Source organism: Lithobates pipiens, unplaced genomic scaffold (genome assembly GCF_037356315.1).
Source record: "Lithobates pipiens isolate NorthernLeopardFrog02 unplaced genomic scaffold, aLitPip1_a1.2 Scaffold_28, whole genome shotgun sequence".
Lineage (NCBI taxonomy): Eukaryota > Metazoa > Chordata > Amphibia > Anura > Ranidae > Lithobates > Lithobates pipiens.
The window spans coordinates 185,896,037-185,918,326 of record NW_027507789.1 but is presented as its reverse complement, the minus strand read 5'-3'; the positions used below and the strand labels follow the sequence as shown (position 1 = coordinate 185,918,326).

General features: G+C 42.3%; 1 protein-coding gene across 2 annotated transcripts in view; it reads left to right on the top strand.

Annotated features, from left to right (window-relative positions):
- The first annotated feature begins 1,248 nt into the window (after positions 1–1,248).
- The window catches only part of KCNH6 (potassium voltage-gated channel subfamily H member 6), a 329,313-nt gene continuing 308,271 nt past the window's right edge, over positions 1,249–22,290 (top strand). For both annotated transcript variants that reach the window (XM_077460119.1, XM_077460118.1), the window contains exon 1: positions 1,249–2,172. In XM_077460119.1, coding sequence (XP_077316245.1) covers positions 2,097–2,172 — 76 coding nt within the window. In that variant the 5' untranslated portion in view covers positions 1,249–2,096. The remainder of the gene's footprint in view (positions 2,173–22,290) is intronic.

Sequence of the window (22,290 nt, the reverse complement as noted above, 5' to 3'; positions counted from 1 at the left end):
TTCCAACTTGTTGGAAATATTTTCCGACCAACTGGTTAGATCGGACATTCTCCGATCATGTGTAGAGAATTTTGATCGGACCAAGTGCCACGCATGCTCAGATCAAATTCCTACATCAAAGCTATTGGCTACTAACCTGAACGTAGTCCCATCGCAACGAAATTACGTCATCACGTTCTGAATGATCGGATTTTTCGACAACTTAGTCCAACCGTGTGTATGCAACAGTTTCGGACAAGATCCGACGGACAAAATCAGACGGACAAAATCCGACGGATTTGGTTGTCGAAATCTCCGACTGTGTGTACAGGGGCTTATACTAGCAGGACCAGCAGGTGAAGGTAAACGAAAGAAAGCCTAAAAATGAAAATTAATGCAGCCATCACATCTAATGCCTCGTACACGCGACTGGACTTTCCGGCAGACTAGGTCTGACGGTCTTCCCGACTGACTTTTTCGGTGGAGTTCCGACGAACTTTCCAACGGACTTTCCGAATGAACGAACAGACTTGGCCACACATGAACGCACTAAGTCCGTTCGAAAGTCCATGATAAGATGGGACTAAAAGAGGAAGTTCAATAACCAGTAGCCAATAGCTTCCCTTGCGTCGTATTTGGTCATACAGACAAGCGGTTTTCCCGATAGGATTTGAATCCGTCGGACAGATTTGAAACATGTTCTATTTCTAGGTCTATTTTAATTTTTTTTTATGAAAAACGATTGGATTAGCCCACACATGATCGTTTTGTCCGACGGACTGATTCCATCAGACCTAGTCTGCCGGAAAGTCCGGTCGTGCGTACGCGGCATAAGAATTGGTAAGCTACCATATGATAATTGTTTGCTTTTTGATGCTGCTTCCAAGGATGCTCACACCTCTTACTAGTCATTGTATATAGTACAGCAGCTCCCCTGTTGCTAGCACAAGACACTTGATTAACCTCCAATCTTTTAATCCAGATTGTCCTCAGTGTATAAGGCTGTATCATCATGGCTCTGCATAGTTCTATAGTCCCTCTATATGTGCACAGTGTGTAGAAAGCAGAGAGGATCCTCACCACCATCATCTCTTTGCTTTCATGGAAGGAGAGCAGCTCTGCCCAGCAACTGAAGAGTGAACAGAAGGGATTTCCTTGCAAACTGTCTTATAAAAGGGAAAATAAGACTTGTCTGTACATGCAACGTGAGTCTGGATTTAATGGAGAGCAGCCCCACTCCACCCCCAGCCGCGGATTACTAGCAGCACGTTCAGCACCACACAGGGAGGACAGCTCCCACTATCTTGTCATTGATCTGCATGCTGTGTCTAGTAGAGGAGCTGGGAGGGAGCAGCTTTCACCAATTGCACCTGTGATCTCTGACCTCCTTGGGGACTTGGGGCTTTTTTTCCCCTTTGTTTTAGTTGGAGGTCACACAGCCAGGGGCTGGATTGAAGTTATCACTCCTAACAGTTGTGGCTGTTGACAACTCCTTTGGTGTGGGCACATGTTTAGTTTAGAGGTGGGGGGAGCACAGTTGGCAGGCTCTCTGGTCTGCTTGTGCCATCCCTGCAAATCCTTAATCCTTGCTTCATCGTGTGCTGGATACACTGGGCTATCTGGGTCCTGGCTGCAGAAGGGGTTAAAGAAGAAGCAGAGGATGTCCCTGCCATGAAGACAGAAGATGGGACAATGCTTTTATTTCCCTTTTCACTCCTCTGAGATCTGCTCTTAGTCATAGCAAGGTGGCCTGGAGGAACTGGTAACTTTTCTGGGGTGCTGGAGGACAGAAGACTAGGGAGATCATTGCTGGAAGATAGGAGAATAAGGAGACCATTGTTGGAGGACAGGAGAATAAGGAGACCACTGCTGGGGGACAAGGAGACCACTGCTGGAGGACAGGAGAATAAGAAGACCACTGCTGGGGACAGAAGAATAAGAAGACCATTGCTGGGGGACAGGAGAATAAGAAGACCACTGCTGGGGGACAGGAGAATAAGAAGACCACTGCTGGGGGACAGGAGAATAAGGAGACCACTGCTGGGGGACAAAGAGACCACTGCTGGGGGACAGGAGAATAAGGAGACCACTGCTGGGGGACAGGAATCCATTCCAAGATGCCGGTGAGGAGGGGGCACGTGGCCCCCCAGAACACTTATCTGGACACAATCATCCGGAAGTTTGAAGGACAAAGTAAGTACTTTTATTCTTGCTTCTTGGATCATTTTATTTTTGAAGGCACTGAGGGAAGTAGCTGTGCATAGTAACCATGGAGTTTGTACAAATGGGACTTTTAGGGCACCAATATTCGTGAATATGTATAATATATATATATATTTTTTTTTTTTATTATTTATTACAAAAATAGATAAAAGCAAGAATCTTATTGTCCAAATATTATCACTAGTTGAAATATACATAGGGGTTGATTTACTAAAACTGGAGAAAGCAACATCTGGTGCAGCGCTGCATAGAAACCAATCAGCTTCCAGGTTTTATTGCCAAAGCTTAATTGAATGAGATGAAGTTAGAAGCTGATTGGCTACCACACACAGCTGCACCAGATGTTACACTGTCCAGTTTTAGTAAATCAACCCCAAAGACTTCCTTGTATGTTTGGAGTAGCTATAATCTTTGGACAATCTGTCAGCCATAGTATAGTATAAGTTGTTGCTTTTATATCATTTTTGTATGTTTAGAGTAGTGATACACTTTGGACAATGTCAGCTGTTGTATTTAAAATTATTGCTTTTATACATCTTTGTAATACAAGTTTATTTATTTTTTCATACATATTCTTGAATATTGGTGATTTGAAAGTCTCATTTGTACAATCTCCAAGGTTCTCTTTATGCCTCAGGGATGTGGCACTATTGTAAAAAAAAAAAAAAAGAACTGTGCATAGTAGCCAATCAGCTTCCAGTTTCAGCTTGTGCACTTAAGCTTTGAGAATAAAAGGTAGAAGCTGATTGGTTGGCATGCACAGCTGCTCCAGTTTTAGTAAATTCCCCCGATAGAAGTTCAGGGAAAGCATGCATCAGCTGATGGATTGTCATCCTCCAGAATTAGCAGCAATGTGAATGAGACTCCCAAGCATGCCTAAAATCAACAAGTAATTAGAGGAAGCGAAGATGTGCATAGTAAACACAACAGACAGACGCTACACTATGCAAACAAGACAGCCAAAGATAAACATGAGAGGGGCACATACACAAGCTGTGTATGTTAGTCACATTTATCAACTGTGAGATCAACACAACATATGTCTGGGAATGGATTGAGGGAAGTCACCATTGTGATCATACATACCCTGCCCTAGAGATCTGTAATGAGGGCATAGAACTAAATGCCCAGGAAGATTACATTGCACAGTGACTGTACCCTGGTGCTGTTTTAGCATGAATTTCATATCTAGGCGATGCTGCTTTTGGATCCTTGTAAGGATACCAATGATGTCGTGCCAAGAATATCGAGAGTGTAGCCGGTAGAACAGATACCTTATCTGTCCAGGCCTTTGGCACAATGGGGCTACAGCAATAGCTTTGCTAGAAGTGAACAGAATGAATTTGTTAGGAGAGGTCGTTTTACATAGATATCTTGTCATCAGCATTTGTGTCTGCATGAACTTGAAAGAAAAGTTACAGTCGAATTTCAGAATCCTTCGAATAGAGGTCATAATATCTGCCCAAGAGCAACAATTGATAGTCACGCAGCTTACAGGACCTTAGATGATGATGTGGTGTCTCTATTAGTTTTATTTTTACACACTTTTTATCTCTTTATTTTACCCTTGTAATTCTACCACTTGTGGTGCTAGGGTGACAACCATATTGAGCAGTGTTGTCTCCCTAGGATTGTGTTAGGACTATATTACACCTGTCTCTCCAAAACGTTGCTTTATAGTCCACGGAGATAGCAAGGAACATCCAAACTGATAACAGTTCAGAGGCAGTGAGTATAGGACGTTACAGACATACCCCACTTTTAAATACACAATGGGGCGTATTTACTAAAGCTGGAAAGTGCAAAATCAGGCTCACTTCTACATAGAAACCAATGAGCTTCTAACCCCAGCTTGTTCAATTAAGCTTTTGTAATAAAACCTGGAAGCTGATTGGTTTCTATGTAGAAGTAAACCTGATTTTGCACTTCCCAGCTTTAGCAAATAAACCCCATTGTGTACTTATATGTGGGGTATGTCTGTATTAGCTCAGAAGATTTCTGGTTGGATGAACAGCTATTTTCTTGCACTTAATGAACAGATCTTACAAAACGCTTTTAATGATATATTTAACAGACCCAAAAGAGCAACATAAGGGACATGTATTATTAGAGTTTAAATACACTTTAAATAGCATATACTGACTTGGAACTTGCTATTTAATTCAAGGCATGCAAACAGGATATTCTTCCTAAACTGACATTTCAGAACTGCAGGGACATCAATGAGTTTCTAGGCCTTATTTTTTCTTCTAGTCTAAGGGGCATCAGCTTCACCAAGCTTTTAGCTTTGAGCCGCCTTGTTAAAACCTTTAAAGCAATCCTCTAAACCAGCCCTAGAGATTTGAATGGCATTGTTGGCTGTAGCTTTAAACAAAAGCTTCATGCAGAGTTGGCGAGCTTCCACTCATGGTTGGGAAGCAGAGCTCTAATGACCAATGATGATAGCTACTTTTATTGTAACTCCCATGTAAAAAAAAAATCCATACTGTATATAAACCAACATATGTCCATCAAAAAATATCAGTTTTGGGTGGAGTAAGTTTTTTTTTTATATCCCTTGATTTTGTATTTCTGCAGTGCTTCTCTTCCTTATGATAGAGGACAGAGCTGTTTAGTGAACAGAAAGAGAGAACATTTGTCTTAAAATGTTTCTCTGGATAGAAGTGCATGACATCATTTCTATGTGCTATGTCAATGTATTTGCATTTTTTTCTGTGTCACAGTCTTGCATTTACTGCATTTATTTATTTTATTTTATTCTGGTCTGTGCTTTACTCTGAGCGGTGTTTGAAAATCATCATTATACTGATATATCTGTCTCAAAAAATGTATCTAGAAACGGGATCCTCATTCTATATAATGTTACTCAATATATTACAGGGGCGGACTATAGAGTTCATTTTACTTGCTGTTTGACTGGCTATTGTATTATCTAAGTATGTACTCACTCAGCGTTCATCTGTATGTGATTCTTGAATTCACTTCTGGTAGCTGTGTCATTTTTTTCACTTTGACCTACAGTTAGGCCTATAATAAGGCTTACCTGTATGTAAAAAGAATATCTCCTAAACTTGTGCGGTTTAGGAGATATTCCCCTTGCATGCAGCCGCTGACTTCAGCGGCGCATGTGTTCTGAGTTCCAGGCTCTGCCGGACCTTGCCAGAAAGAAGTCTCCCATGTGCATGCACGGGAGTGAAGACATCGCGGCTCTGGCCACTCACAGTGCTTGAGCCGTGATACCCAGAAGACACGCCTGGGGAAAATGTCAGCTCCCTCAGCGTGGTCCGAGTTTACCTGCCGATGCCTCGTTCTAAGGTACGTATTTGATAATGAGCTAGTATATGGTGCATACTAGCTCATTATGCCTTTTGCCTTACAGGTTTAAAAAAAAAAAAAAACTGCAGGTTTACTACCGCTTTAAGCAACAGTATGTTCCCACCATACTTATTCATAGCTCTCAACTGTCCCTGATTTTGAGGGACTGTCCCTGGATTTGGAGCAATGTCCCTCTGTCCCTCATTCCTCCTCATTTGTCCATCATTTTGGTCTGATCTATATAGATGTATATAAAATGCACTTTTTATCTATCAAAAAGTGTTTTCCAGCACTAAACCTTTCATCTGATTTCTAAATTGCTGCATTTGTAAATGCCAAAAGCCAATATAAAGGAATATTAATGGTAAAAAAAAAGCACCTGTGAGTTTAACCAATCTTGTTTTTTGTACAATTCTCCTTTAAGGGGGCGTGGCAAGGGGGTGTGTCCTACGCCTGCATACGTTTACTGATAGGTGTCCCTCATTCCCATCTCAAAAAGTTGGGAGGTATGCTTATTGGCTTTGTTCCCACCCAAATTGGAGTCTTGACTCTGTTCCCACCCAAATTGGAGGCTCACTCCTGCTGGACCAGAATATTCCTGCTTATTGGAACTACTGGAACTTGCTGTCCATTATCATCCATGACCAGTATACAGGCTTTGCACGCATTGTTTTAGATATATTTGTAATAATTTAATTACATTTTTATTCTAGACTATGTACATACGAGATACAATATATGCCTAGGAAAAAGGACGGATGGTCCGAAACATGTCAGCATTCTTCTCAAAATTTACATAAGTCGCAAAGTCTTTTGTTTATTCAATCAATGCTCTGTTTAGTATTTTTTTATATATATACTGCCACAATAACGTTTTCATCATACATGTATGTAATATGTCCTACCAATAAATTACGGTATTATACTTGACTTACGGACTGGTCTATCTCATTCAAACATTCCTAGGGGTACCGGCTGTGCTTTCTGCACTAGGCCAATTTTTTCTTCTCCCATTTTATGTTACATTGTCTATAATATACATTTAAAAGGCAACAGAAGAGGGGGACACCACCAAATTTTTATTCTAGTTGTGCTGTCCTGGTACTTCAAGTGCACAGCTATAACAGAGATTATAGCATATAAATTATTTTATGCCTTGGCATCTTCCAGAAACCGAAATTTCAGTTTTGGGAGGACTGGACCATTCTATGATTACAGATTTAACCTTTTCATTTAAAAGTTCAGGTCCAAATCAAACACTCCATTCTGTCAATCAGTCTTCACTGTACAGCTGGTAATTTATTTTTCTTACCTAAGTAAGTTGCAGGTTCAGGTTTTTTTTTTTATTGCAGTTGCCTGTCTCCTGCTGTCTCGTGCTTTGAAAGTAATTGAATACCATTTGCTTGCTTACAGTACAAAGCTTCCGTTAAGGTCAGATCTCATGTAACTGTTGGATTTCTATCTACATGGGTTGCTGTCCCTGGATTTATGTAAAATCTATTGCATAGGTCACAACTGTCCCAGATTTGGAACAAAGTCCCTTTGTCCCTCTTTCCTCCTCATTTGTCCCTCATTTTGGTCTGATCTATAGAGTTGTATATAAAATACACAATTTATCTTTCAAAATGTGTTTCCCAATGCAAAACCTTTCATCCAAATCCTAAATTCCTGCATTTGTAAATTTCAAAAGTTAGTATAAAGAAATATTAGTGGTAAAAAAAAAAAGCACTTGTGGATTTAACAAATTTAATTTTTTTGGTAGAATTCCCCTTTAAGAGGGTGTGGCAGGGTGTGTGTCTTATGCCTACATACTTTTGCTAAGCCCATGTTTACATTGGGCCAATTTGACATGTCAAATTGCATGCCAAATCGGAGGCCATTGCCAGCAATGGCACCGTCCAATCAGTGTGACGCAGACTTTGCAGCGCCGCACCGATTCCCAAAAGTAGTTTCTACTTTTGGCGACTTCGGGGGCAATTTCAATAGACATTTGTTCAGAAAACTGCACAGGTGTCTGTCAAATCGCCTTAGAAGCTGAACTATTTCAAACCCACCCTCAGTATTAATGAGGGCTAATAGTTGTCCCTCATTCCCACCTCAAAAAGTTGGGAGATATCCTATCGCAACTTGCATATTGTATTTAGATATAGCAAAGGCCTTTAAGGGTTCCACGTAAGTCTTCTCTTGCTTTGAGGAGTGCTGCATTAAAGTAGAAGTTCACCCTAACACTAAAATCTGTAAATCTACAGACATCCAGGTTCTAAGACTAAATCTACAGACATCCAGGATCTAAGACTAAACTATCTAGCCCTGTAAAGAAGAAATCGCTATACCTGTTTTGAAGCCGCTCTGGTCCGGTCTCCAGCACAGAAGCTCTGCAGAGGAGACAGCCGACAACGGCTGCAAAATGAATGGGAAGTGACGTCACCCATAGAGTTATTATGGTGCTTTCGTTGTCGGCTGCCTCCTCTGCACCCGTCTACACAGCAAAGCCACCTCTGACAGCTCAGCATTGGACTGTACCGGAGCGGCTTCAGAAAAGTTATGTATAGCGAATTCTTCTTTACAGGGCTAGATAGGTTAGTCCAGAGGCGTAGTTTGAAGTTTGTGGGCCCTGATGCAAAAGTTGTCCTGGGGCTCCCCACTACTACCCGCCCTTCCACTGTACACCAAGATATTCCCATTACGCGCCAAGATACTCCAAGTGGCTAAAGAGTTATTTCAGAGATTTATGTACATATTGAGAGGGTAATTCAAAATATTTTCTATAAACCATCCTAGTAATCACATGACCTTGTTCCCTTTCCCCCATTGTAGGAATGACATGACCTCACCCCCATCCTAATAATGACATGACCTCTCCCCCCATCATAGTAGTGTGGACTGGGGAGAAGGAAAACAACTGCAAGCTGATTACTGGATTATAAAACTTGCCTGGGGCCCTGGGAGAATCGAGGCGGACTGGAGCTGGACACCAGTTCTGGGATTTTGTAGAGGAAATCAAATGTAATATGACAGCTGTGGGCCCCCTGAAGCTAAGGGTGGGGTCACAATTGTGACCCCTGCAACCCCTGATGCTTTGCCCATGGGTTAGTCTTAGATTGTGGATGCCTGTAGATTAGAGATTCTAGTGTTAGGGTGGACTTCTACTTTAAGGCTGCCCATTCATTTTGAGATGGTAACGCACCTTAACACACAAAAAAATGCATTTGTAGCATTTTCTGCAACGCAGCTTACCACAGCGCACAGCATGTGTTTTGCGGTGAATTGCAGCTCAAGTGCAATTCCAGCTACTGTACAAATGTGTTGTGGTGGCATTCTAAAGCACAATGCACATTAACGCATGGTGCTAGGTGGACAGTGGCAATGCCCAGTAAAATGCAAGTGTGCAGCCAGTCTGAGGGCTTATTGACACTCCTGCTTTATAACATATACATGACAGCACGTGTGGTCAGCTCATACCTTTTGTGCAGTAACTGTCAACTTCTGCATGACGTAAAGTCCCTCTGAAAAAATACCCAGGAACTGTGTACTAGGCAGACTTGGGCATTTTCACATGGAGGGAGAATTTCTATTGGTATGCAAAAAAGTGATTTTGAGAACGTCACTTTTTGCATAGACATATCAGGCGGGTGGCATGGGAAATAGATGTTGCTGCAGATGCTGGAGGGTTAAACTATTTCTTCGACCTCTCAGGGATTTGGTGCTGAGATCTCTGGGTCTAAACACCTGCTGTGTCCATCATGAGAAGTTGCCACTCTCCAGGCTAAATTTGTTATTTATTTTACACTGTTGGGAATAAGAGGAACGCACCATGCACAGAAGCTTAAATTTCAGCAAAAGGAACAATATGCTCTTTACTATAATCTTTAGAAATATGTTCCTATTTCAAAGGCTGATGGGTTCATTTTTTTAAGGAGAGCCTTGCTCTTGACGTTGTCATTCAGGGAAAGCGGAATGAGCAGTGACACTGTTATGGCTGCTGGAAGAGTAGTGAGACTTCATGGCGGAGGTGAACAGCAATGCCAGGAACTTCAGCAGGGAAATTCGAATCATAAAATATTATTCAGCAGGTGGCTCAGTCTATTAGCTTGAAATATCAATTTTAGCTCACATTCACATTGGAGCGATTTGTCAATGCGATTTTACAGGTAAAATCGCATAAGTCGCCGCCTTTTTTCCAGCAGTGGCACCGCTCCAATCGCTGCGACACCGATTAGCAAAAGTAGTTCCTGCACTACATTTGGCGATTTCGGGTGCGACTTCAATAGACATCATTGATTATTCGCTAATGCGGGAAACAATGTGGACAGTCCTTAGGCAGGGACTTGCTTTTGCGGATTCATGGAATAAAGCTATGCAAATTGTGATGTTGTCGCTGTGCAGCCTTTTGTTTCTTTTCAGATCTCCACAAGGGCACACAAAAACAAGCTGTTTTCTATGTGCCTTGTTCACCTTTAAACACAGCCTTTGGGTGAGCCACAGTGTGGAAAACTGCAACATGTCTGCATTTTTCTGTCCCACACTGCAGCTCACCCCCCGCTCAGCTGTGCGGCATAGAACAGTGTGACATTTCAATTTTTTTATATTGTAAAAGATAATGTTATGCTGAGTAAATTGATACCCAACATGTCACACTTCAAAATTGCACCCGCTCATGGAATGGCGACAAACTTTTACCCTTAAAAATCTCCATAGGCGATGTTTAAAAAATTCTACAGGTTGCATGTTTTGAGTTACAGAGGAGGTCCAGGGCTAGAATTATTGCTCTCACTCTAACGATAGCGGTGATACCTCACATGTGTTGAACATCATTTTCATATGCAGCGCTACTAATGTTTGCGCTCGCTTGTGCACGTGGGCTCGGCGGAATGGGGTGCATTAAAACTTTTTTTTTTTCTTATTTATTTTAATTTCATTTTTTTATATTTACACTGTTCTTTTAAAAAGAAATCATGTCACTTTTATTCCTATGACATGGAATGTAAACATCCCTTGTAATAGAAAAAAAGCATGACAGGATATCTTAAATATGAGATCTAGGGTCAAAAAGACCTCAGCACAACTGATTGGCTCTTAATCCTGCTTGTGCCTCTCCAAGTTTGAGCTCTGTTGTACAGGGGCTGTCAGAGGCTGATAGCAAGTCATATTCAGGTGCTTATTACTTGCATTACAAACTAAAATGATTTAACTATGATTACAGAGTTGCATTCATCTCAGTTTTTAAGCATGTATGTATTACCCATGCAGGCCTCCTATATTCTAAATACATAGTGATTTATGATATATGAAATGAATGGCTTACCATGCTTATATGAAAGGTTACCATAATGCACTTCAAATGGTTTCTTTAGTTCAGAGTTGCAACATAAAATATAAATTTTCAGTCGTATGCGTTCACCGAAATATATCTTAATATCTATCTTCAGCTAGAGTTATTCCTGTCCAATCCAGCACCAGCCACCAACTAATCATTCTTGGTACGGCTCGCGGTTCCAGAGTGTAAGACAATAGAAGGAATAGAGCATTTCACAGAGTTCACAGGTTCCGGCTTTTATGGGCACTGCTGTCAGTTATAACTGATTATAATGTGCTACTCGGCTTTGACACTTTATATAATGAGCTATACTTCAAAGTGTTATCACAGGATAGCACATTATGATCAGTTATAGATGGCAAGAAAGAAGGGACCTGGAAATTCCATTAACCACTGTGATCTCAAACTCTTATAACCAGGGTCTGTGAAAAATATCAAGTAGAATACATCAGCAGTAGGTCCTTTCTGACCTCCTAAAAAAAATGCTATCTTCCTTGTTATCTTTATCTTCAATACTGGAGTCATGGACAAAATAGGTGTGGGTAGGGTAGGCTTCACTGAAGAGGAGGGTTTTCAGGAATCGTCTAAAAGCTAATAGGGTAGCAGATAAGTGGACAGATTGGGGTAAGGCATTCCATAGGATTGGAGAGGCTTTGGAAAAGTCCTGGAGGTGAGCATGCGAGGAGGTGATGAGGGAGCTAGAGAGCAGGAGGTCTTGGGAGGAACGAAGAGAACAAATAGGTTGGTATTTAGAGACTAGGCTAGTGATGTAGCTGGAGTCTAAATTGTGGATGGCTCTGTAAGTAGTTGTTAGTATTTTGAAGTTACAAACTTGAAATATATATAGTATGTGTGTGTGTGTAGGTATACACGGGTGATTAGAGACTGTCTAAGCTTTGCCTGGTCCTGACTGCATTCCATAAAGCTTGAGCTTGTTTGAATTGTCATAATGCATGCATCTTCCTCCTGAAAATCAGCAGCTACAAATCCTGTAGCAGCTGACTTTTAATAACAGGACACTTACCTGAATCAGGTGTTGTCCTTACCCAGGATAGCTCTTCACTATGGGTTCCTGGCACCAGTGTTGTGTCGAATACTGTTCCCCATCAGATTGTGTCCGCCCTGTACTGCTCCTGCGCAGTACAGAGGACAAGGAGATGCCTAAAGTCTCTGAAGATGAACAGCGCCTGCTCACTGAGTCCAGGTTCAAGCCCCACCATCCAAGTGGGCATAGAGTTAGAATAAAAAATTGCGTGTCGAGCAAAGCAAGCCCACGAGGGGCCTTCTTACTAGGTGCTACCGTATGTCCACTTGCATGGTGGGGCTTGAACCTGGACTCAGGGTAGAAGGTACTAGCAAGTGCGCTGGCGCTGTTCATTTTCGGAGATGTTCGGAGTCTCCTTGTCCTCCGTGCTGAGCAAGCGCTGCGCCTGTGCAGTACGGGCGGACACTATCCGTTGGGACAGTTTTTGGCAGAACACCGGCATGTTAACTGTGGCAAGCAGGCTGCCCAATGCACATGTGCGAGCCATGCTGCACTTTGTAAATGGTCATGCGGTCTTCTGGGACCTGTGATTTGTCAGAGAAGACTGCAGGGAAGGGAGGACGAGAGGAGAATGTCCACTCAGATTGCCAAAAACTGGGTACCCCCTTCCCCTTCCCACACAAACACACACACACACACACACAAAAAACTCTAAACATACATGAACTGCCTGTTACACATGGTGATACTCAGACCAATCCCATCATATACTAAATATTAAACAGTAGCCACCTTTAGGCATATCTCCAAATATGTTCTCATCAACATTAGTCTCCATCTCAAACTCCATAACCACATTGAACTTTGCTTTTTAGTTGCTTAAAATAAAGCCAGAAACCAGAGCATAAAGTACAGGTTCACTATTCTATTAAAATGATTGTAAAGCTTTGTTTTTTATTAAAATAACAAACATGTTATACCAACGCTGTGCAGTGGTTTTGCCCAGAGCAGCCTCGATCCTCCTCTTTTCGGGTCCCCCGCTGGATATGTTGGCTTCTCCTCTTCTTGTTGTGCCACTATAGGAAGCTGCCTCCCATTTGTGGTATACTTGCATGCTTAATCACAAGCTGTGCTCTGTGTCCATCGACACACAGTGTGCAGCTCGGCCCCACCCCCTCATCATTGGCTTCCACTGCTATATCTGGGCCAATGAGAAGCGAGAGAGCCTTGGCTTTCATGCACATTGCTGGATTGCGATCAAGCTCAGGTATGTATTTAGGGGGGCTGCGGGGGAGGGGCATGCAGAAGGTTTTTTACCTTACTTTCTGCCTTTACAAACATTTTAAATTTCCTATATGGGTACCACCACCTGCCTTCTATCTAGTATGCTCTAACTCAGGCCTCAGATACAGCGCAGACCTACTCCCCAGAGCCTGGGTCCTCAACCGCACTGGGCATTGTTTATATCATTTTATACAACTAAAAGGCACAAAAACTAAAACAGTATGTATCCTATGTGCATTTGGTTAATGTGCTGGATACGCATAGTATTACATGCACAAAAAAAGAAGGAAAGGTGTCAAGTCCACAATCTCTATGATTATTATGGAGGAAGTCCACAATAGTTTTTTTTTAAATGATTAGAATAGGCATTTAGAAGAAAGGGGGGGGGATGGGGGTGATCCGCTATCAGGGCTGCCATTACAGACAGCCTGCGCGCTCGTGAAACGCGTCGCATTCCGGTGATGTCATCACCCTTCGCCTGGACTTCCATGCGCCCCAAGTCTCGTGTTGAGGATGAACTCCAATGCAGCCGGCCAAACACCATCCAGCAGTGTATGAGGACAGAAATCAGAAAATCAGACAAAGAGAGAAGTACAGTAAAATCACACTTGTTTAATAATAAAAGTAAAAAGAACAAATGTAGTAAAAACATAGCCAAAGTTCAGTAACCGGAAAGGATAGTCAGCCAAGCCAGAAGTCAGGGATCAAAGTAGTGGAACAGCAAACAGGATCCGGAGCCAGAAGGGATGCCAGCAAAGCCAGTCTTTAAACAGGAACGCAGGAGATAGTTTCTTGTGATGTGACCAAGGCAAATGCAGAGCTCCTCTGGACTGGAAGGCTCAAGGCCCCTTTCACACGGGGCTGTCCATATTTAGCATACACTTGCTCAGCGGGGATCGCTCAATTGATCCCCGCTGAGCAGGCAGATGACAAGTCCATCTCTGCATTCTGCGCAGGGACGGACCTGTCAGAAAGTCCGCTCTCCCCTATGGGATGGAAACCCTATTTTCCATCCGTCTGGCGGATCAGATTGGATGAAAATGGACAGGCAGTCCGTAATCATCCGATCTGATCCGCCAGACGGATGGAAAATAGGGTTTCCATCCGTCTGGATTTTGCGGATCGGGGCGAATCGGATGTAAGCGGACATGTCACCGCTGACATCTGTCACTCCATAGAGCTGTATGGAGCGACCACTCAGATCCGCCTAAAAAACTGACAGGCGGATCTGAACGGTCCGCACATGTGAAAGGGGCCTTAGTAGGCAGGACTGATGAGCAGGATCATCAACAGCTGAGTAACTGTGGAGAGAGATGGGAGCTGGCGATTAGCCGACAGCTGAGCGGCCATCTCAGAGAAGGAAGGGCTGAGCCCAGCCCTGACATACGGGTTCCCTAGATATGAATGGAATAGCTGTCAAATCTTTTTTATTTATTTTTTTCATTTTGCACATAGTGAAGTGGGGTAAGTCTGGGCACACACAGGCATTTATTGCTATAGAGATAAACATCCTTGATCACACTGTGATTAATTACTAGCACTGCTTTACGTTAATCGCTAATAGTAGCATCATGCTCCTAATTTATTTGTGCAATCCAATACTACTACATATGACTGCACGTGTACTGATCACTATGATGATCCTTATAGCAAAAATCCACCTTGAGAACCCAGCCCTAGAGCCTGTGCCAGGTTTTTTTGTACTTTCTGTGTTCCTTTTGGGGAGATTTTCTCTCACTTCCTGTCAGGACAGAAAGTCATGGGGAATCTCTCCAAAAGGCAGAAGGACAAAAAAGAAACATAGCAAACTAGAAGCTTTGACAATTTTATTTATTTTTTGTCTGTGACTTCTAGTCCTGGTGATGGCAATAGTCCCTATTTCTTGTGCAGGCGTCACAAAGGAGGGAGGTGAGGCAAAAATCTTTCTCACAGACAGAAACAGGGACTTGGCAGAAATTGTAACTCTTCCTCTAAACTAAAAAAATATATACTATAGTATATACTATACTATATACTATAAAAATATATATAAAAACCAGTTTGGCCGGAGTTACCCTTTAAAGTAATGGATAGCCTCCATGACCAATAAGAAAACTTAAAAGGGGAGAACGATCAAGTTCAACTTTTAATGTAAAAGTTATTATTTGTATATAAATTCATCTCGTTGTTATCTCTGGATCCATTGATCATTCTGACATGTGGTTTCCACAAAAGGTCACTTGAGTGTATGCATGTTTTTTTATTTTTTTATCATATGCTCAGTATGAATTTCCCAGTCCAGAGGTCTATTTTAACCACTTAAGGCCCGCACCATTTTGCTAACCAAAGACCAGAGCACTTTTTGTGATTCGGCACTGCGTCGCTTTAACTGACAATTGCGCGGTCGTGCGACGTGGCTCCCAAACAAAATTGACGTCCTTTTTTCCCCCACAAATAGAGCTTTCTTTTGGTGGTATTTGATCACCCCTGCAGTTTTTATTCTTTGCGCTATAAACCAAAAAAGAGCCCAATTTTGAAAAATACATTATTTTTTACATTTTGCTATAATAAATATCCCCCAAAAATGTATAAAAAAAAGTTTTTTCCTCAGTTTAGGCCGATACGTATTCTTCTACATATTTTTGATAAAAAAAATCACAATTAGCGTATATTGTATGGTTTGCGCAAAAGTTATAGTGTCCATAAAATAGGGGTTCGTTTTATGGCATTTTTATTATTAGTTTTTTTTTACTAGTAATGACGGCGATCAGCGATTTTTATCGTGACTGCAACATTATGGTGGACACATCGGACCTTTTTGACATATTTTTGAGACCATTGTCATTTATACAGCAATCAGTGCTATACAAATGCACTGATTCCTGTGTAAATGACACTGGCAGCGAAGGGGTTAAACACTAGGTGGCAGTGTAGGGGTTAAGTGTGTCCTGGGGCATGTTTCTAACGGTGTGGGGGGGGGGTGTGGCTGTGTGTGGCATGTTACTGATCTCTCCTCCCGATCACAAGGAGCAGAGATCAGTGACACTGTCACTAGGCAGAACGGGGAGATGCTTGTTTACATTAGCATCGTTCTTCCTCTCCGTGACGCGATCGCGGGTATACCCGTGGCGATCGAGTCCGCGGGACCCACGACCCGACTCACGGAGGTCCCGCGATGGCATGGCGGCAAATTTAAAGGGAAGTACAGGTACGCCCATTTGTCTGTCCGTGCTATTCTGCCGACATCGGGAAGTGGTTAAACACCTCTAGAGATACTTTAGAGCAGGGATATGCAATTGGCGGACCTCCAGCTGTTGCAGAACTACAAGTCCCATGAGGCCTAGCAAGACTCTGAAAGCCTCCAGCATGACAGCCAGATGCAGAGGCATGATGGGACTTGTAGTTTTGCAAAAGCTGGAGGTCCGCTAATTGCATATCTCTGCTTTAGAGCATAGCAGCCTTTTTTCAGAGCTGTTGGATTGCCAGTCTGGGCCTGCCTATGCTCCTTTCTCTTGCCCGGGAAGATATTGTTCCTCTCTATCTGACATTATGGCATTTTCAAATCATTAGGGTTCCACTGTAGCGTGTGCTATAAGATCCTGTCACAGTCACGACAGTCCCAAGTTGTTTATTAAAGCACACTAGTAGGATCTGAAGCTGGAAGATGTCATTTATCGTAGAACGCCGAGCGCTTCTTTGTCTGCCAAGCTCTGCTCCATGTTGAGGCCTGGGGCACGCAATCTTGTCTGGGGACCTCACAAATTATTCAGCAAGTTTGGGTGAGATGCTGTCAGTAGGCTTCTGCTGTGCAACTCTAGAATGATGCAAAAAAAAATACCCTGATTTATGAGAGATGTCCTTGTTGACAGAAAGATTGATTCAGTGTGGTAGAATAATGGAAGAAAGGGGATGCATTATAAATTGTGATGACAGGTTCATTGTTAGAGAAAGAATTTCACACAGACGAAAATACCTGCTCTAAAGCCCAGTTTCTAAACAAAGAATAACCTTTCAATCAACTTATCATTCATCATGCTGTGTTAAAAATCGTTTATTTTTACCCATTGAAAAGGAAATCTACCGTTATACAATTGGGGGCAAGTTCAAATGTAAAAAATTTAGCCCATTGGGGCATGTGACGTGGGCACAATGACTGCTTTTCTTGATAGGGCACTCCGACACCCACTGATTAGTGATCGGTGAATCTGCTTGGGTTCAGTTTGTGGGCACCTTCGGTGAACATGGCCATAAATCTTCAAACTGTGAACTTTTAAGGGTTTTTTAACCTAAAACCAAAACTGCAATATATTTCAAGTTACTAGTCTTTGGTGGGATTTCTGCATTAGTTTTATTTTTTCAAGCTACTTTTGCTTTTTTTTCACCTGGCAATGCGGCAAGTAACCTACTTCCTGTCTCTTGGAGTCTATGGTATTCCTTCACTGTATCTATAGAGGCAGCAATGGTTGTCACCCCAGGCTGCTTTCCTGATGCGGACTACAAATATGTTTCATCTTCTCCATTACATAGGGGAGGGGAGATAATTGGTAGATTACAAAAGATAGTTGGAAGGAAAATTTTCTTTTGTGCAGCTCACAGGCAGTGACAAGGACACTTCAATTCTGGCAAGATCGGGAGGTATTTTCTTGTTTAACAACTAGCCGACCAATGCAAGCCGAAATGCGTAGACACAATGGCAGTGGTTGGCAAAAGGGCTTTCCTGTACGTCCCCTTTAATTGGTGACGCTAACAGGCACATGCCCGCCGCAGACAGCGTAACTGTGCCTAAGGGGTCCCATGGACTCGATGTTCGCGGTGTCCCACGATTGTGTCACGGAGCTGCAGAACAGGGAGATGCCTATGTAAACAAGGCATTTCCCCCGTTCTGCCTAGTGACATGACAGGAATCTACTGCTTTCTGTCATCGGGAGCAGTGATCGCTGTCATGTGACTAGTAGCCCATCCCCCACAACGCCCCCTAGTGTTTAACCCCTTCCCTGCCAGTGTCCTGTACCCTGATGTGCTATGTGCCCTGGGCCACGGCGTGCTGTGCCACAATGCCCTGATGTACTCTGCCACGATGTGCTGTGCCCTGCACCCTGATGTGCTGTGCCCTGTACCCTGATGTGCACTGTACCCTGATGTGCTGTGCCCTGGGCCGGTCTGGATGAAGTCCGGGACCACATTTTTATCCCAGTCCAGCCCTGCCGCCGGGCACCCGGGATTGCTCATTACAAAATGAGAACGGGGTTGTGTGTGTAAACAAATCCACAAATCTCGGGTTCTCTCAGGGGAGAGGAGACAGATTGTGTGTTCATACTAAGTATGAACAGCGATCTCTCTCTTTTCCTAGTCAGTCCCCTCCCCCCTACAGTTAGAACACCTAGGGAACACAGTTAACCCCTTGATCGCCCCCTAGTGTTTAACCCCTTCCATGCCAGTGTCATTTACACATCAGTGCATTTTTATAACACTGATCGCTGTATAAATGACAATGGTCCCATAATAGTGTCAAAAGTGTCCAATGTATCCACCATAATGTGGCAGTCATGATAAAAATCGCAGATCGCCGCCATTACTAATAAAAAAAAACTAGTAATAAAAATGCCTTAAAACTAACCCCTGTTTAATAGACAGTACAAGTTTTGCGCAAACCAATCAATGTACGCTTATTGTGAGGTTTTTTTTTGTCAAAAATATGTAGAAGAATACATATCGGCCTAAACTGAGGAAAAAATAGTTTTTTTATATATTTTTGGGGGATATTTATTATAGCAAAAAGTAAAAAATATTGCTTTTTTTTCAAAATTTACGCTTTTTTTGTTTATATAGAATAATATAAACCGCAGAGGTGATCAAATACCACCAAAAGAAAGCTCTATTTGTGGGGAAGAAAAGGAAGTCAATTTTGTTTTGGTGTAACGTCACGCAGCCACGCAATTGTCAGTTAAAGCGACACAGTGCCGAATCGCAAAAAGCGATCTGGTCAGGAAGGGGGTAAAATCTTCCTGGGGCTGAAGCGGTTAAAATGTTATTAGCTTGACTAAAAATGAATGCAGCAACCACAATGAAGGACTGTGGGTTGCAATATATTACATTGCACTTGAATTTTGTTATCTTTTAATTTGAACCCCATAAAAGCCAACAGGAGGTGAGTCTTGAAAATAGTCTCTCTCCGATTTCAAGGCTAATTGGCAAGGGATTGTAAAACAAAGGGCATGGGGAACTTCTATGTACTGCCATAGAGGGTGTGTACTAATGCAAAGAAAAATATAAATATTATTTGGCATGGAACAACTCTTTTAATGATAAAATAATAATAAAAGAATTAATAATAAATAATATTAAAATAATTAATAACAAATAAATAATAATAATAATGAATAATAATATAATTAATAATAAGGCTAAAAGGACAACAGTAGATTTACACAATTGGTTTAAATGGCTTGGGGATGTCTTAAAACTGCATAAGAAGTGGCACACCTGTACAATGTTTTAAAGCAAAAGTGACATACAAAAAAAAATTAAAAATAACATTTAAATTGCTCCTAAATTAAATTGTTCGCATTTTGTTCTGTTTAAAGTAAAGCATTTGGGTAAATAAAGCATTCGGGATTCCCCTCAACCTGCATACCAGACCCTCATCCTAGTTTGAGTTTCACCCAGGCTGGAGTCGTGGACATTTCTTAGAAATCGACCCACATACATCCTAATTGTTGCAAGTTATGCTCAATTCAGTCCTATCAATTGCAAATAATAAATGTAAGAGGCATAACTCCCATGGTTAAAAATTGGGTCACCATTGTGCTATAGTTTCAAATGCTTTCATTATTTGCATATCCCATTTACTGGATGTATACAACGCATATATCTACCATGCACTATAGTGTTTGGTAGATATATGCATAGTATACATCCAGTAAATGGGATATGCAAATAATGGAAGCATTTGAAACTGTAGCACAATGGTGACCACATTTTTACTCATGGGATTATTATTAAGAAGGTACAGCAGCATACAGGGATGTTTCTGGGATGTTGTCTGCTTTCATTAGCGCAAGAAGATTAAAGACTATTCATGGGCACTATTTACAGATTTTCGCGTAACACCTAAACCCTGGTCACCTGTATATTTGAGCAAAGCTTTTTTGATTTATTTGTTTTCCACCTGATGCTCTGAAATCCTCTTATTAGGCCTTGTCACATAATCATTAACCACTTCAAGCCACGGAAGATTTGGCTGCTCAATGACCAGGCCATATTTTGCAATACAGCACTGTGTCGCTTTAACTGACAATTGCATGGTCGTGCGACGCTGTACCCAAACAAAATTGATGTTTTTTTTCCCACAAATAGAGCTTTCTTTTGGTAGTATTTGATCACCTCTGCGTTTTTTTATATTTTGCGCTATAAACAAAAGAAGAGCGCAATATTGAAAAAAAAAACACAATGCAGGGTATTTACGAAAGCCAAAAAATATGTAGAAGAATAGAATACATATCAGCCTCAACTGAGGAAATTGGGATATTTATTATAGCAAAAAGTAAAAGATACAAGGGGTAATTTACAAAAGCCAAATCCACTTTGTACTACAAGTGCAAAGTGCACTTGAAATTGCACTGAAAGTGCACTTGGAAATGTAGTCGCTGTAGATCTGAGGGGGATATACAAGGAAAATAAAAAACAGCATTTAAGCTTGCACGTGATTGGATGATAAAATCAGCAGAGCTTCCCCTCATTTCAGATCTACCCCTCAGATTTACAGCGACTGCACTTCCAAGTGCACTTTGCGCTTGTAGTTTGCACTTGTAGTACAAAGTGGATTTGGCTTTTGTAAATAACCCCTTATATCTTTTACTTTTTGCTATAATAAATATCCCAATTTCCTCAATTTAGGCTGATATGTATTCTTCTACATATTTTAGGTTTAAAAAAATTGCGTATATTTATTGGTTTGCGCAAAATGTATAGTGCCTACAAAATAGGGAATAGATTTATGACAATTTTATTATTAGTTTTTTTTTTTACTAGTAATGGTGGTGATCTGATTTTTATCAGGACTGCGATATTGCGGACACTTTTGACAAATTTTTGGGACCTATAAAAATGCACTGATTACTGTATAAATGACACTGGCCGGGAGGGGGTTAACACTAGGGAGCGATCAAGGGGTTAACTGTGTTCCCGAGGTGTGTTCTAACTGTAGGGGGGATGGGACAGACTAGGAAAAGAGAGAGATTGCTGTTCATACTTAGTATGAACACATGATCTGTCTCCTCTCCCCTGAGAGAGCCAAGATTTGTGGATTTGTTTACACACACACATCCCCGTTCTCGTTCTGTAATGAGCAAACGTGGGTGCCCAGCGGCAGGGCTGGACTGGGATAAAAATGTGGCCCTGGACTTCATCCAGACTGGCCCAGGGCACAGCACATCAGGGTACAGTGCACATTAGGGCACAGCACATCAGGGTGCAGAGCCCAGCACATCAGGGCTCAGCACATCAGGACACAACACAGCACATCATGGCACAGTACATCAGGGCATTGGGGCACAGCATGCCAGGGCACATAGCACATTAGGACACATTAGGGTACAGGACACAGCACATCAGGACATGACACATCAGGGCACAGTACATCAGCGCATTAGGGCACATTGCACATCAGGGCACATCAGGGTACATGGGGCACATGGGGGTACATGGGGCACATCAAAGCACATGGGGCACATCAGGGTACATGGGGCACATCAAAGCACAGCGTTTACTAGTCCTTTTCTTCAAATGCAGAGTAGCGCAGGAAACGTCTGTGATAAGTTCCCTCTCATGTCACGCTGCACCCCGACGACCCCTCCTTTCTTCTCGTCCAACCCAGATGATGTCACACGCAAATGGGGATGGACAAGAAGAGAGGAGGGGCCACCAGTGAGCAGCGTGGCATGAGAGGGAACATATCACAGATGCTTCCTGCGATACTCTGCATGCTGGCTAAATCTCGATCTACCCGTCAGGACCACCGCGGACCTCCCCAGTTGAGAAACTATGCAATAGGCAAATTAGGCGGCCACTGAAACCGGCCTACTGAGCCATCGGTCCACCGGAAACTCCCGGTAGTCCCGGTGGCCAGTACATGCCTGTCCGGCGGTCATTGTGCCCGCTGGGCACTTACATTGGCTCTGGGGACACCGGAGGTGTCTTAAAGAGCCAA